Source organism: Gekko japonicus, unplaced genomic scaffold (assembly GCF_001447785.1).
Source record: "Gekko japonicus isolate JY-2015 unplaced genomic scaffold, Gekko_japonicus_V1.1 scaffold359, whole genome shotgun sequence".
Taxonomy (NCBI): domain Eukaryota; kingdom Metazoa; phylum Chordata; class Lepidosauria; order Squamata; family Gekkonidae; genus Gekko; species Gekko japonicus.
The window spans coordinates 881,920-897,016 of NW_015166431.1; the positions used below are offsets into that span (position 1 = coordinate 881,920).

General features: G+C 42.6%; 1 protein-coding gene across 1 annotated transcript in view; it reads left to right on the forward strand.

Annotated features, from left to right (window-relative positions):
• PIGF (phosphatidylinositol glycan anchor biosynthesis class F) overlaps positions 1-15,097 on the forward strand; it is a 33,953-nt gene that overhangs the window by 5,420 nt on the left and 13,436 nt on the right. Inside the window, exons 3-4 of the mRNA XM_015411860.1 lie at positions 2,006-2,097; positions 4,863-4,979. Coding sequence (XP_015267346.1) covers positions 2,006-2,097; positions 4,863-4,979 — 209 coding nt within the window. The remainder of the gene's footprint in view (positions 1-2,005; positions 2,098-4,862; positions 4,980-15,097) is intronic.

Consider the following 15,097-nt stretch of genomic DNA (forward strand, 5'->3'; position numbering starts at 1 on the left):
AGCTATCCCAAAGCAGAACTACACAGCAATCAGGTTCCGGGCTGGCTGCCCTAAGTCTTCCTTTAGCAGCATGGGTATGTAAAGGAGAGCTCTGGGTAAAATTGGGGTTAGGAGGTATATCCTTCAACCCAATTTCTCTTCCTTCTGTTAGGCCCTAGGCTGAGGGGAAGTAAGCAGTTGCCCTTCAGTATAATGGCCACCTGTCCTTTGAAGGTTTGTGTCTGGATTTTACCTAAGTTCAGTGACTGCAGAGGAAAGCATATGTGTACAGTCATTCTGACCATCTCTTTTGCGTGGAGGGGGGCAGTATTTTTCTGCTTACTTGGGATTCTCCTAGGTATTCAGAAATCCTCTTGGCCCTGTTTTGCAGTCTTGTTGATCAGCATGAGCGGCTTGCTTTTGCTATGAGAAGGAACAAGCTTGGGGCCTGCAGTGAATGCCAGGGACAGTTATACTTTTTTGGGGGGGGCGGGGGAAGCAACAACCCCAGAGGTCTCTCTCCAGGATTTTATTTTATAAACTCCCTTTTTCTTATGTTTTCCCTGTAACTGACTTTTGATGTTCTCAATATTATGTATGCCAAGGACATACTCAGACCTTATTGGGCTGGATTTTTTTTGGGGGGGGGGCTTTTGGCTCATTTTCAATGTCATATTTTTGAGATAGCTGGGGAGTTTCCTGATGAGGATTGGCTCCTGGATCGGCTCCTGTCATCCACGCAGGGGCTAGCTGCTTTGTTCTTTAGAGACAGTGATGATGTTCTTTGGAGCATCTCAAGTCTTTTAAAGAGTGTTTAAAGTATATTATGTAAGTTATTTTAGTAATACTTATGTAAGATAGACCAGATGGGTTGGCAAGGCTTGTCTTCTGTTTTCTAATGAGCTCACTGTTGAGATCAGATTTCAGTTGGAGATTTCTGGGCTTATCCTCTTAACTACTACCCTATGCAATCATACTTTCCCTTGGAATTTTTGTCATATAAAGACTAGGATTTTTCTTTCTTGAAATGAAAACAGATGAATAGTAGTCAATGTCATTGCTCTCTGGAGTAGGTTGCAGGGGCTGACATTCAACAATGCGAGCTTTGCTTTCATAAGTTCACATGTTTGATTTCTTCCACTCACAGTCTCAAAAGGACCTTAAGGTTTGGGGCTGGGAAACATCATATCTGAGCCCCGCAAATAATACTCAACTTGTTTGTCATCTTAGAAACGATTAACATAGCATTCCAGCTCTAGAAGACTGGTTTAGCTGTTTAAGAAGCAGTGCCCTTAGCTTGGTTGTTCCCTCCCCCTTGTTATAAAACATCTCGACATAATCAAGAATAAAGTTTTATTCACTTGTGGGAAGCGTATGAACATGCTTAAATTTCTCCAGATGAAACCTATGGAACTTTAAAAGTGGTCAGCTCTGACTGCATCATGCCCCATATTACAATAACGTGCATGGTTATGCCCCACTGGTGGACCTCCTGATGGCACTGGTAGTTCTGGCCGCTGTGTGATACAGAGTGTTGGACTGGATGGGCCTTTGGCTTGATCCCACATTGGCATCTCTTATGTTCTTATGTTCTTATGCCAGTATACACTCTTGAGCTACTCAGTTGGCTCCAACTGAGAGCCAGTTTGGTGTAGTGGTTAAGAGAGCAGCAGCCTCTAATCTGGAGAACCGGATTTGATTCCCCACTCCTTCACATGCAACCATCTGGGTGACCTTGGGTCAGTCACAGTTCTCTCAGAGCTGTTCTCTCAGCTCTCTCAGCCCCACCTGCCTCACAGGGTGTCTGTTGTGGGGAGAGGAAAGGAAGGAGATTGTAAGCTGCTCTGAGACTTCGAGTGAAGGGCGGGGGTATAAATCCAAGGATAATACTCATCTGTGCTGTCCTTGGGTTCATTCTTGCCAGCATCCACATAGTGGAATGTTAGTAGAAAAATATATATTTAAAACTAATCATGTCACAGGGTTTTTCCTCTGTTCTTAATGTAAATTTTTCTCTGTTTAAAAGGTGGCAAAGTTTATAAGATGCTGTGTGTACTACTTTGCGTCTTGTATCTTATTTCATGGAATCATTGTTCTTTATGGAGCACCGTTAATTGAGTAAGTTTCTAAAAATGCCACTTCAATAATCAAATATATATCCTACTGTTTTGTCTAATGATTTGCATACCTGCCCTTAAAGAAGGGATCCTGTACTCACTTGCTTGCAAGTAAATCCTGGTGAACAGTGGCCTTTGCTGAGATGGCAAACAGTTGTCTGGGACTCACATAATTATATGTTCTTCCCTTTTATTTAAAAAGTCCCTGTACATAGAAAAGGAACTTGTTGGTGACAAGCCTGGCTAGAACCACTTTGCTTGCCATATTTCTGTGGGCAGAATTTTTTGTACTGAAGAAGAATTGGCCATTTGGGCCCCCTACCTTCAGTCTGATGTGGTTCAGCCCAGGCACAGGTTTACTATCTCAGTGAGAACTATGGGAGTTACTTGTGACCAAACATACTTGGAATTGGGCATTTAATTAAACTTTTTTTTTTTAAATGTGAGCTATAATGAAGTACCATAAATCAGTGGTTTATTTAGAGAGAAAAAATCTGGAGAAGCTAGCATTACATGGTTGGCCGTTCTCTTAAGTGGGTGCGTTGCTGAGTTAGCAGAGTGCTCTGCAGTAGAAGGCTGCAGAGACCAGAAGAGCTGTCCCTCCACAAATACTTACTCTTTTCCAAGGGCAGTATTTAAAACTGGAAAGCTGTGTTTCACGGTACATAAAATTATTTTTATTTGTATAAAGAAAGCTTAAAAAAGAGAACATAGAAGAGAAAAAGGGAAGAACTGAAAAATTGGTATACAAAACACCTTTATTAACATAGTTAATGACCAAGACCATCTCCCTTATATATAAAAGCCGAATGGTCGTGGCACTTCTCTAGAGCATTCCACATGCGCCGGAATTGGTTGGCGCCCTGGTGTGTCACTCAGAATCTGTCCCTATCCACTGGCTGCATTGCTTGAGTCTTGCCTCCAACATTCTAAACAGTTTGCGGTTCCTCTCCCCCCCCCATAGCCAGTCAGAACACAGAGATTATTTGCATATACAGCCTCATTGGCCTTTGCCTCGGAACACAGAGGTCGTCTGCATATGCGACTTGATTGGCTTTTGCCTCTAACATTCTAAACAGTTTGCTGTTCTGAGGTAAAATGTGTCCAATCTCCAGGTGAGGGCTGGAGAACACTCAGAATTACAATTGCTTTCCAGATGGCAGAGATCAGTTCCCCTGGAGAAAATGGTGGGCTCTGTATCCTTATATGCTGCTTAGGTGGCCCCCGTATGACAGCCAATGTGACGTAGCAGTCAGGGCTTCAGAGCACGGGAGAGGCTGCAGGTGTGGGGGGTGGAAAGCTGAAGAGTGAGGGGGAAATAAAGGTAGGTTGATGATTGGCTGGGAAGGAGATAGGGTTGCCAACTCCAGGTGGGAAATTCCTGGAGATGTGAGGGATGGAGCCTGGAGAGGGTGAGGTTTCAGGAGGCGTGGGACCTCAGACAGGTACAAAGCCATAGACTCCACCCTCCAAACCAACTATTCCCTTCTGGGGAACCATTGTTGCCAATCTCCAGGTGAGGGCTGAAGATCACTCAAAATTACAACTGTTCTTTAGGTGGCAGAGATCAGTTCCTCTGGAGAAAATGGTGGACTCAGTGTCATTATACCCTGCTGAGGTCGCCACAGCAAATTGACACTGAGTGTCCAAGGTTGGGGCACCCGCCCAGAGCCTCTTTCTAGAGGCCGTTGTATTTATTTCCACAATGGGCCTTTTTCCTAGTCCATTAATAAAACAAAATTTAGAAAAAATTAGGAATAGAGTTGAAACTATTTGGTAAATGAGGGTAAAGCAGTTAGCATTGCAGTCATAAGCAGAGTTACTCCCTTCTCAGCCCATTGACTTTAGTGGATTTATACTTCTGCTTAATATCGGACTGTAAAACAGTTGCAGCCTACCAGATGGTGTTAGTACAATCACTTGTAATTTGTATTGGAAAAAGGAAGAAACCACAACACTTTATACAAGGGCAAAGAACCTTTCAATGATATAAGAGAATTTTGAGTCCTAGGAATTTTTGAACCAAATCCCATTCTTCTCAGAACTGTTGCATCTTTTATGCCATTTCATTACCCATATTAACCAGGACATTTTCTGTATCTTCACTATGCCCTGTAATTCTCTTTAGGATTGCAGTGAAAATAGTAGTGAAAGCTGGAATGTAAATGAATAGATCTTTGGGTAAAAAAAAATTAATACAAGAAGTGTTCCTGGCACTGATTTAATACCTTACTGTTTCTTTGCCTTTAATGTTGCCTCCTGTGCTTCTCTTTTCCCTATATTGTAGAAGTTCTGGAATCAAAGAATCATAAGTGTAATGACTCCTTGTAATTAGCTGTCCATTGGGTTTGCTGAGACAGTCCTGCGGGGATGGATGGCAACCAAAGTCAAGGCTTTTTTTCAGCAATGGCATGATGCCTTTGGAATGGCCTCTGCCTTGAGACTTGCCTGATGCCTTCTTTACTGTCCTTTAGACACCAGGCAAAAACATTTCTTTTTACAGAGGTTAACGAGGAGATTATATAATATTTTTAGCTTTTTTATGGTCTACTTTTAACCTGAAGACTCCTTTAGGGATATCATTTTAGGCTACTGAAAGTTGTTTTTACACCCTGAATTTATTTTATGGCTTGTTTCAGTACTGGTAGTTTGTATGATTTTGTTTTATGGTTTTAGTGTATCATTTTTTACCTCCAAAAGTGGCAACATACAAATTTTCTAAAGAAATCAGTATAACTTTTTTCCCCTGCATCCCTTCTTTTTCAGATCAGTACTTGAGACCTTCTTATTTGCAGTTCTCCTTTCTACATTCACTACTCTGCACTGCTTGTGCCTGTTGGGGCCAAATTTTCAAGTGTGGCTCCGAGTATTCAGTAAAAATGGGTAAGTCGTGCACCGGTTTCTAACTCTGCAATGACCTAGGGACAGTTGAAATGAATTACACTTAAGGAACTGTAGTAAATTGAATTTCATGCAAACATTTAAAATGATTAGAATGTAATGAACAACTTAGTTGTTGTGCACTGTACTATGATTGTAACTTTCTGATAGAAAAACCAGCTTCTTTTAGTCCAAAAGGTGACCCCATACCTTGACTTGGCTTATCTGGCTACATGGATCCATGCTGTGGTTACCTTGAAGCTAGGCTATTATAAATGCACTCTACTTGAGGTCCGGCTCTTAAAGACAACTCAAGTTCCAATTGGTGCAGAACCCGGCAGCCCAGTTATTGTTCGCGATAGGTAGAACATGCATGTCACAACCAGTGCTCCCTCTAAGCTGTTGTGTCTTGTGAGCAAAAATTTTACTTTGTGAGTGTCTGGTATTACAGTTGTGGCTACTGCATAAATTAGTTTGCTCAGGAGCCATCCTTCCTGAGCTAAGACAAAAATGTGTGAGCCGGAGGCTAAAAAACTGTGAGCTAGCTCATACTAAGCTTAGAGGGAGCACTGGTCACAACCATTCTGCAGACACTGCCCTGGTTACTGATCAGTTAGTGGGCTCAGTTCAAGGTTCTGACTATTACCTACAAAGCCCTTAAATGGCCCTGGATCCACATATCTGCATGACTGCCTCTCCTGCTGTGCTCTGCTGTGGCAGTTTCACTCATCTGGGCAAAGCCTAAAGGTGCCACTCAGCAAATGGGCAGGATTGGTGGCTGCCCACTCATGTGTATTCTATGTGGTGACTCCCAGCTTGTCAAATGGCCTGCCTGAGGAGGACAGAAAGGCCTCCACACTTCTGTCATTCTGCAGAATGTGCAAAAGAAATGTTCAGGGGGCCATCTTAAAAGAGAGATTAGAACTGTAATAGGATGGAACAGTCCTGGAGGGCTCCTTCTAATGAAATAGGGTTGTAATCCTCTGCAATTATTACTATAGGTATTACCTGCTTTTACTGTGTTGTCTTGTACATAGTAATCGACTTTCTACATTGTTTATAGTATACCTTGTCTTCAATAGTTTGTTTGCATTGTTCTCTGATTCTGTAATCCTAGTCTGATTTCATTGTTCATTGGTTGGTTGATGCTATCTGCACTGTAATCAGCCTTGAGTCTTAGTGAGGATGCTGGACTATAAAGTAAATAATGATACTAAATCCATCTGCAATATGTAAGGAAAAGATTGTGTGCTTGTCAGTGCTACCCTAAGAACACTTTCCTGGGAATACCCTCCATTGAATAAAATGGGACTTACTTCTGAGTAGACCTGTTTAGGATTGCTCTCGGTGCCCCCTTTCATGGTGACTGCTGCAGCTGAGTGAAATGCGGTAATTTTTGATGCAGTATTTTGTAACACTGTATGTGAAATTTTTGGCATCAGATGCATTGTCTGGAATATGCTGAACAACTCTGAACAACTCTGTTTTTCAGCCAAAAATATGACATTTATTTAAAATGCCAAATCTATAGTATAGAAATTATTCAGCGAAATAACAAATTGGATTTGTCCAGTGGGGGATGGATGGAAAGAGAGGGCACCACCGTCTTAAGGCAAAAGATGGCAAGATTTCTATAAAAATCCATGAAGTTATCTGCAGGGAGATTCATGGGGGTGGGGTGTAATTTAGGAGGAACTTATTTGGAGATGTCTTGAGAAATCTGAGTAAGATGAACTTAAAGTAGATAAACTGAAGCAAAATTGATTAGGGATGATCTGGGTAGGTACAGTTCTGTTCAAGTTTATTTTGTTACGAGATCAGTAATAATAAGGATAAAGATAAAAAATAAAAATAAGATGAAAAATAAAGAATAAAATAAGGGGCAGTGCAACAATCAGCGCTGGTTGTGAGTGGACAGAGAGGTGGTGCCTTCCTCTGTCAGGTTATTATTAAGACTCGGTCAGCCACTTACATATCCCACAAGCCCGAAGGCAAAATTTAGCTACTTTGTAATCTCCTGGGAGGAATTTGCAAGAAGGAAGGAGATGTAAAGTTGTTCAGATTTTCCTGGTAGAGTTGATAGGATTGGGGCTACGTACTGAGATCGGATGTCATTGTAGAATGGGCGGTGCAGCAGAACATGGTTGATAGACTCTACTTTCCCTGCATGGCATGGGCAGAGCTGTTGAGGGAGTGGGACGTGATGGTATCTGCCTTCCAGGAGGGCTGAGCGTAGAACGTTAGAGCAAGCAAGGGTAAAGATTCTCCGTTATTTGGAGATTTCAAGGGATCTAAGATAATCTGCTTGTTGGAAGCAGGATAATTGGATATTTCTGTGCCTTATCTGATTGTAGGGTGTTATTGATCTGGGTAGGTAAAGAGTGTGGGGGTGAATTAATTGAATAAATAATGCTTTGGTTAGTTGATATTTGGGGCTCAGACCCCACCTGTACCTTATATTTGGGGGCAACTTGCTTATGTCTCAGCCACAGTACTTCACATCTTGTCAAATGGATGTTACAACAGCAGATGTTGGGTCAAGGGAATGTTTGAGGGATCTGACTTAACCTCTACTTTGTACTCGGCTTGATGCTCTGGGTAAATTGGTGGTCCCCATTTGAGGAGGGTATCTTTCAGTGTTTATGCAGTATTTCTAGTGTGCATTGCAATGTAAACTCCATAAATATTAGCATCCTGTGTTAAATAACCACTCGGCAGGGCTCCCATCTCCTGTAGTTCTGCCTGCAAAGAACAAGATGCCGAAGATAGCCACTCCTGGACTTTGTATTCTGGCATCTCTCATTGTAACCAGTGTCACTGAGCTAATGACTGGCTGTCACAAGCCAATAGTGGGAAAGAACCGCTGTGAAGAGATTGTCAGGGCTAATGGAGCCAGGAAAATGCACTTTGAAAGACTGTTCCATCATTGTGCAGTCATCGCTGGCTAAAATAGCAGCTGAAATGAAAAGCCCCTGGCTGCCTACAGACAATTGGTGATTTTGTTACTGCTGCAGTTTGAATCCTTCTTCGTCAATTTCCTCTCTAGTTCCCAAGCTAAGTGCTTATGTTGCATTTCTTAGGCTATGTCAGTTACATCACTGACAGTGACTGTACTTGTGAAAATTGGAGTGAATATTAACATTTTAAATGGTTCTGCTTCTCTTTGAATTGTAGGATTTAGGTTTCTTTTTTTCCTCCTTGTGGGGTTTTGGAGGGGTCCTTTCTCTTTCTGCTACTACGGCTTTTTCCCTCGCTAAGCGATAAGCCAGGTATTACTTTATGTAATGATATTATATTCTCACACCTTCTGCTTGCTTTATATCTATGTATGTATCTTTCTGGTGCATTTTTATCCTTCCTTTCCACCAAGGAGCTCTTGGCAGAGTTAAGTGGTTCTCCCTTCATCACAACAACCCTCTGAAATAGGTTAGGCTGAAAGTGTGTAGCTGGCCCAGGGTCACCCAGCAAACTTTATGGGTAGCATGGCAGCTGGACCCCAGGCCTCCCAAATCCTAGTTCTGCACTCTGTACTACAGTATCCATTTGTATGGAGTTGTGTTTTCACATCCCTCCCCTTCCAGTGATTCCTAGTGTCTCCTGTCCTATATACTGAAGTGCATTTTGCTAGTGCACAAGCAACCCACAAGGACTTCAGCATTTCTTTCTTGAGTGGTAGTAGCTAATAAGTAGGCTAAAACTGAGTAAGGATTATTTTTCTTTTCAGTGTGCATCAGTCTGTACTTACCACCTGGAGTATCATCTGCCATTTTCTTGCCCACTCCCTGTATTATGAAAGCCTTCTGTAACTCCACACAATCTGCTGTAGATTTTTATTATTGTTGTATCATCTGTGTATTTTCCAATCTTGAAACTTATTTCAACTCAGCTTCTCTGCTGGGTTCATTGCTGCCATCCTTTCTTTCTGTTATAAAAATGGGCCGAATGTAAAAGTTTGATTGTTTTTTTTTTCATTTGTGTTTTGTGAAGATGCAGTAAATATTGTGAGACTGGAACCCTAAAGGTTGAGGCTGCATTCAGGCAGAGCAAACAAACTCCTATTTGTGATGGGCATAAACTGGGCTTGTTGTGGTGCTTACATGCGCCTTCTCTCTCCTTCATTCCCTTGTGTACAGAGCATGGATGAAGGCCCTCAGATCCTGGTGGGATAAAAGCAACCTCAGAGTAGGCAGGAGGTGAAGTCTAACCCAGAAGTATTTGTTTATGCTAGAGCTGATTTTGCTGAAATGTTTTTCCAGCCTTGGTGATTTTGGTTTATTTTGTGTCTGCTGTGAACACGTCTGGGCTGGGAGAAAAGTTACTTTGCTCTCTCTGCATGTATAATCACAGTAATAATGTTGCAACCAGATGGCAAAGTATCTGTAAAAACAAAGCAGTAAGGACTCAAATGGTGCCTCATCTGATAGCAGAGAATCATTACGGTTTATTTACCACTGTTCTTAAACTAATGCAAGCAGAATAGAAGGGCCTGCTCTGTCCCCCCCTATGCTTACAGAGAGGCATTTCCCCTCCATGCTCTTCTGTGTCTACCAGAAGAAATGTGTCAAACTTGTTAGCCATGTAAAATGTGAGTTAGCCCCTGTGTTAAATTTTCACATGCACTAGTGTATAAGGACATATGTAAACTGAGATACATGAATGGCCTGCTTTCATCCTGTCACACCTGTTCAATGTTGGCAGAGAATAGGATGGAAGAAGCACACTATTGTAGCCATTCCTATGTTCAGTTATGGAACACATGCAGTTTATAAAGTATGAAAACACACACACACACACACACACACATATATAAACTCTGTCTGTCTCAGAGTTGCATGAGATGATACTGCTTCATTCTTTGTCATGTAGTCCAAATGGTTATGTGCCGACTTTATGCACTTCCAACATGTTTTCGTAAGTAATAGTTTTCTCAGCAGGGGCAGAAAGAAATCAAACTCATTTTCAGTAAGATCCAAATCACGGTGTAAATAAACATAAATCCCGTCAACCTCATATGGGGAGACATCTGGCACCAGCTCCAGGAAGCAACAGCCCCTGGTGGTTCCTTCCGTAGGTATACATCAGGAGTTGTTGAAACATTGCACAGGCATCTTGTTTTTAAATCTATTTAAAAGTCATTGATTTGAATTAAGTTTTCCCTCTCTTGATTAGAATTTCTCTGCTGTAAGCCTTTTGTGCCCTGCTGAACTTAATTAAAAAACTTATTGTGCATACTGAAAATATTACAAAGGATTTACAGACTTAATAATTGGAGATACTCATTTTGGACATATTAGAAAGTATTGGATGCCACAGTTAGATATTTAAAATGTTATAGATATTGAAATTCCAATGAAATTGTGAGTTATTTTGTTGCTCAACTTAAGCAATTGTTTAGATGTGTAAAAAAAAATTCTTTATACATCAAGTCATAACCAACTTGCAGTGATCCATAGGGTTTTCAAGACCAGAGATGTTCAGAGGTGGTGTGCTGTTGCCTCCTCTGCATAACAACCCTGGGCTTCCTTGGAAAGAACATAAGAGACACCAATATTGGATCAGGCCAAAGGCCCATCCAGTCCAATAATCTGTGTCACACAGTGGCCAAAAACACCAGGTGCCATCAGGAGGTCCGCCAGTGGGGCCAGGACACTAGAAGCCCTCCCACTGTTGACCCCCCCCAAGCACCAAGAAGACAGAGCATCACTTGCCCCAGAGCCCCTATCTATACCTTGTGGCTAATAGCCACTGATGGACCTCTGCTCCATATGCTTAACTAATTCCCTTTTGAAGCCGTCCATACTTGTAGCCGCCACTACTTCCTGTGGCAGTGAATTCCATGTGTTTTTATTTTACATTGGATTTATATACCGCCCATGACCCCTAACGGGTCTTAGAGCGGTTTACAGAGTACTACTAGTGTAGTAGTGGCTAACCTACCTAGGGCCACATATTTCAAAGGGGAGGGGGACTACCTATCGACACCCTTACTGGCGGCGTGTTTCTGTCTTCTTTTTTCCGGCGGGCTGCGGGTATTGTTCTGGCTTCTTTTTGGGGTTGCCGGCGGCCACCTCTGGCAGGCTCGATGTTCCGTCTTCGGCGTGCGACTGCTCTTTCCGGCTGCAGCTTCCGGCTTACGTCCTTCAGGCTCCTGCCGTGCTGCGCCATCCTGCGCTCGCAACGCCGTGACTCCGCCTCCATCAGGTCTGGTCACCAGGAACCTGCAGCCATCTCCGTCTCCGTCTTCGTCCTCGCCGCCACCGCTACCGCCAGCACTCCTGGCATGGAACCAGGAGGTGGGTGCCCCCTGCCACCTAGGGCAGGTACCCATTTATCTACTTGTTTTACCTTTCGAACCGCTGGGTTGGTGGGAGCTGGGACGGGGGCCGGAAGCTCACTCCGACCGCGGTGGGGATTCGAACAGCCATTGAGGCTGTTCTCTACAGATATTACAAGCAGGCGTTGTACTGCCCGCGCCACCGCTCCCAATGTGTTAATCACTCTTTGGATGAAGAAGTACTTCCTTTTATCCGTTCTAACCTGACCGCTCAGCAATTTCATTGAGTGCCCACGAGTTCTTGTATTGTGAGAAAGGGAGAAAAGTACCTCTTTCTCTACCTGCTCTATCCCATGCATAATCTTATAAACCTCAATCATGTCTCCCCTCAGTTGTTGTTTCTCCAAGCTAAAGAGCCTTAAGCGCTTTAACCTTTCCTCATAGGGAAAGTGTTCCAACTCTTTTTATCATTTGAGTTGCCCTTTTCTGCACTTTTTCCAAAGCTATAATATCCTTTTTAAGGTGTGGTGACCAGAACTGCACACAGTATTCCAAATGAAGTCGCACCATTGATTTATATAGGGGCATTATGATATTGGCTGATCTGTTTTCAATACCCTTCCTAATAATCCCCAGCATAGCATTGGCCTTTTTTATTGCAGTCACACACTGTCTCGACATTTTCAGTGAGTTATCTACTACAACTCCAAGATCTCTCTCTTGATCAGTCTCTGCCAGTTCAGACCCCATCAATGTGTATTTATATTTAGGATTTTTTGCTCCAATGTGCATCACCTTGCACTTGGCCACATTGAACCCCATTTGCCATGTTGACGCCCACTTGCCCATCCTTGACAGATCCCTTTGGAGTGCCTCACAATCCTCACTGGTTTTCACCACCCTGAACAACTTCATATCATCTGCAAATTTAGCCACTTCACTGCTTACTCCCAACTCCAAATCATTAATGAACAAGTTAAAAAGCAGTGGACCAAGTACTGATCCCTGCGGTACCCCACTGCTTACCACCCTCCACTGAGAAAATTGCCCACCTACACTCACTCTCTGTTTTCTATGAACTAGCCAGTTTTTGATCCATAAAAGAACTTGTCCTTCTATCCCATGATTTTTGAGCTTACTTAGGAGCCTTTGATGAGGAACTTTATCAAAAGCTTTCTGGAAGTCAAGGTAAATAATATCTATTGGATCCCCCTTGTCCACATGTTTGTTCACCCCCTCAAAGAACACTAACAGGTTAGTGAGACAAGATCTTCCCTTACAGAAACCGTGCTGAGTCTGCCTCAATAGGTTTTGTTCATCTATGTGCCTACTAATTCTTTCCTTAATAATGGTTTCCACCAATTTACCCGGAATCGACGTCAGACTGACTGGCCTGTAATTTCCCGGATCTCCCCTGGAACCCTTTTTAAAGATGGGAGTGACATTAGCTACCTTCCAATCCTCAGGAATGGAGGCAGATTTTAAGGAAAGATTACATATCTTTGTCAGGAGATCTACAAGTTCACATTTGAGTTCTTTCAGAACTCTCGGATGTATGCCATCTGGGCCTGGTGATTTATCAGTTTTTAAGTTGTCTATCAGTTTTAGGACCTCCTCTCTCGTCACCTCAATCTGACTCAGGTCTTCCAACACCCCTCCTGAAATCAGTGGTTCTGGAGTGGGCAAGCACTTCTCATCTTCCACAGTGAAGACGGAGGCAAAAAATGCATTTAGCTTCTCAGCCATTTCCCTATCATCCTTCAGTACTCCTTTGACCCCTTGGTCATCCAAGGGCCCCACTGCCTCCCTGGCTGGTTTCCTGCTTCTAATGTATTTGAAGAAAGTTTTATTGTTAGTCTTTACGTTTTTTGCTATATGCTCCTCATATTCCCTTTTTGCCTGCCTGACCACAGACTTCCATTTTATTTGCCATAGCCTGTGTTCCATTTTATCAGCCTCACTGTGACTAGCTTTCCACTGCTTAAAGCAATCCTTTTTACCTTTTTTACCACTTGGTGGTCTCCCAAGCAAGTACTAACCCTGCTTAGCTTCTGAAATCTAATGAGATTAGGCTAGTCTGGCCCATCCAGGTTTCAAAATTAATTGGTAATATATTGTTTGCAGGATGATTGCAAGGGGCAGTTATGTGAGTGTGTTGCAGCAAAATACAACAAAAGTCTGATAGCATCTTAAACACTAAGAACATTTATATTCAATACCAACTTTCATGAGTCAGAGCTCACTTTCTCGGTGACTCATATCTGAGGAAGTGAGCTGTGACTCACGAAAGCTTGTATTGAAATAAATGTTGGTAGTGTTGGAGTAAAGGTAGCTCAGCATGCCTGGTCATGGGGGGGGGGCACTATATTGCTCTAGATTAGGGCTGCCAAATGCCCCCGGGGGGCAGATTTCCCCCCGCTTTCGAGCCCCGATTTCCGCCCCAGGCGTGCGACGTCACATCCGGGTGACGTAGGTGCGGCGCTCGCTTTGCGCGCATGCGCACCGGGAGATAGCCTGGGGTCCCCCACCGAGGAGGTAAGAGACATTTGGCAACCCTACTCTAGATCTGTGTATGTGTTATCTTTTTAATGACTAGGATGTCTCTGTCTAATCTGGGAGATTCTCTCTGAATTCTCTTCCTGTGCCCTTTGTGTTCTCTTTCTCATGGATCTCCAAGAAACTTAATGTATCTGCAGATCTCTTCTTTTGAGCCATGCCATTGTACTCATGCATATGAGGATGCAGCCAGAACAGCTGGCCATTTGCAATAGGGTACAGTATCCTTCAAAATTAGGCTTCTTCCTCCTTTCCACTGCAACATGAATGTGAACTGAATCTACCTCAAACGTGTTTTACCCTTTTTGCAGTATAGTTGCTTGGAGTCTATTTGCTTCATGTGATACCTTGCTTTTCTCACTGTGTAGCTTTGCTATATGAAGTAACGTATATACCCAATACTTGGTACTTAAAAGTGCCACTGGACTTCTGTTCTGTTTTGTTACCTGTAAGAACATTCAGGGCTTTTATTGGAAATTAGTGCAGTTTCATCAGTGACCATGACTTAAAGATATACTATATGGATACTATATGTTTGATACCACATTTTCTCAGTTGACAAATTCATTAAGAAACAAAGGTTTTAATAGGATATGAGGTCTGTTTGTTAGTTTTTGAGATAATTTACCACGTGTTGAATAATATTAAGATATATTTATGTGATTTTTTTCTGGTTATATAATATGGTTGAAATACTGCTATATGTATACTGTGTTCTCTAATTTCCAGTTCTGTTATGCCAAAAGTGGAACAGTTACTGATGCATCTACTGTACTAATAAAAACTTTTAACTAGAGTTTATTTAATGGGAAATATTTCTATATATGTAAGAGTCTCTCAAGTCATGTGGAGTCCCTAAATGGCAACCACATGGATGAGATTTTCTCTTGAAAGACTTTCCCCCAACCACCTTGTCCAGTAGAATACCCAGCCTGTAATATGTGACATTTGAGGGGAAGGGCTGTGGCTCAGTGGCAGAGCATCTGCATTGCATACAAAAGGTCTCAGGTTCAATCCCCAAAACCTCCAGTTAAATGACCAGGCAGTAAGTAATGAGAAAGACCACTGCCTGAGACCCTGGAGAGTAGACAATACTCACCTCAATGGTTCAAGGGTCTGATTCAGTATAAGGCAGATTTGTGGGTTCATGATGGTGTGGCACTGCAGGGCTGCCATGGTGATGTTTTCTGGGGCTCTGCCTTCCTGTGAGATCTGCCACTTTGGAGATGAGGCTGAGAGAGATGTGCTGAGCAGATTTCACAAACGGTGAACATATCATGGATTTCTAAAC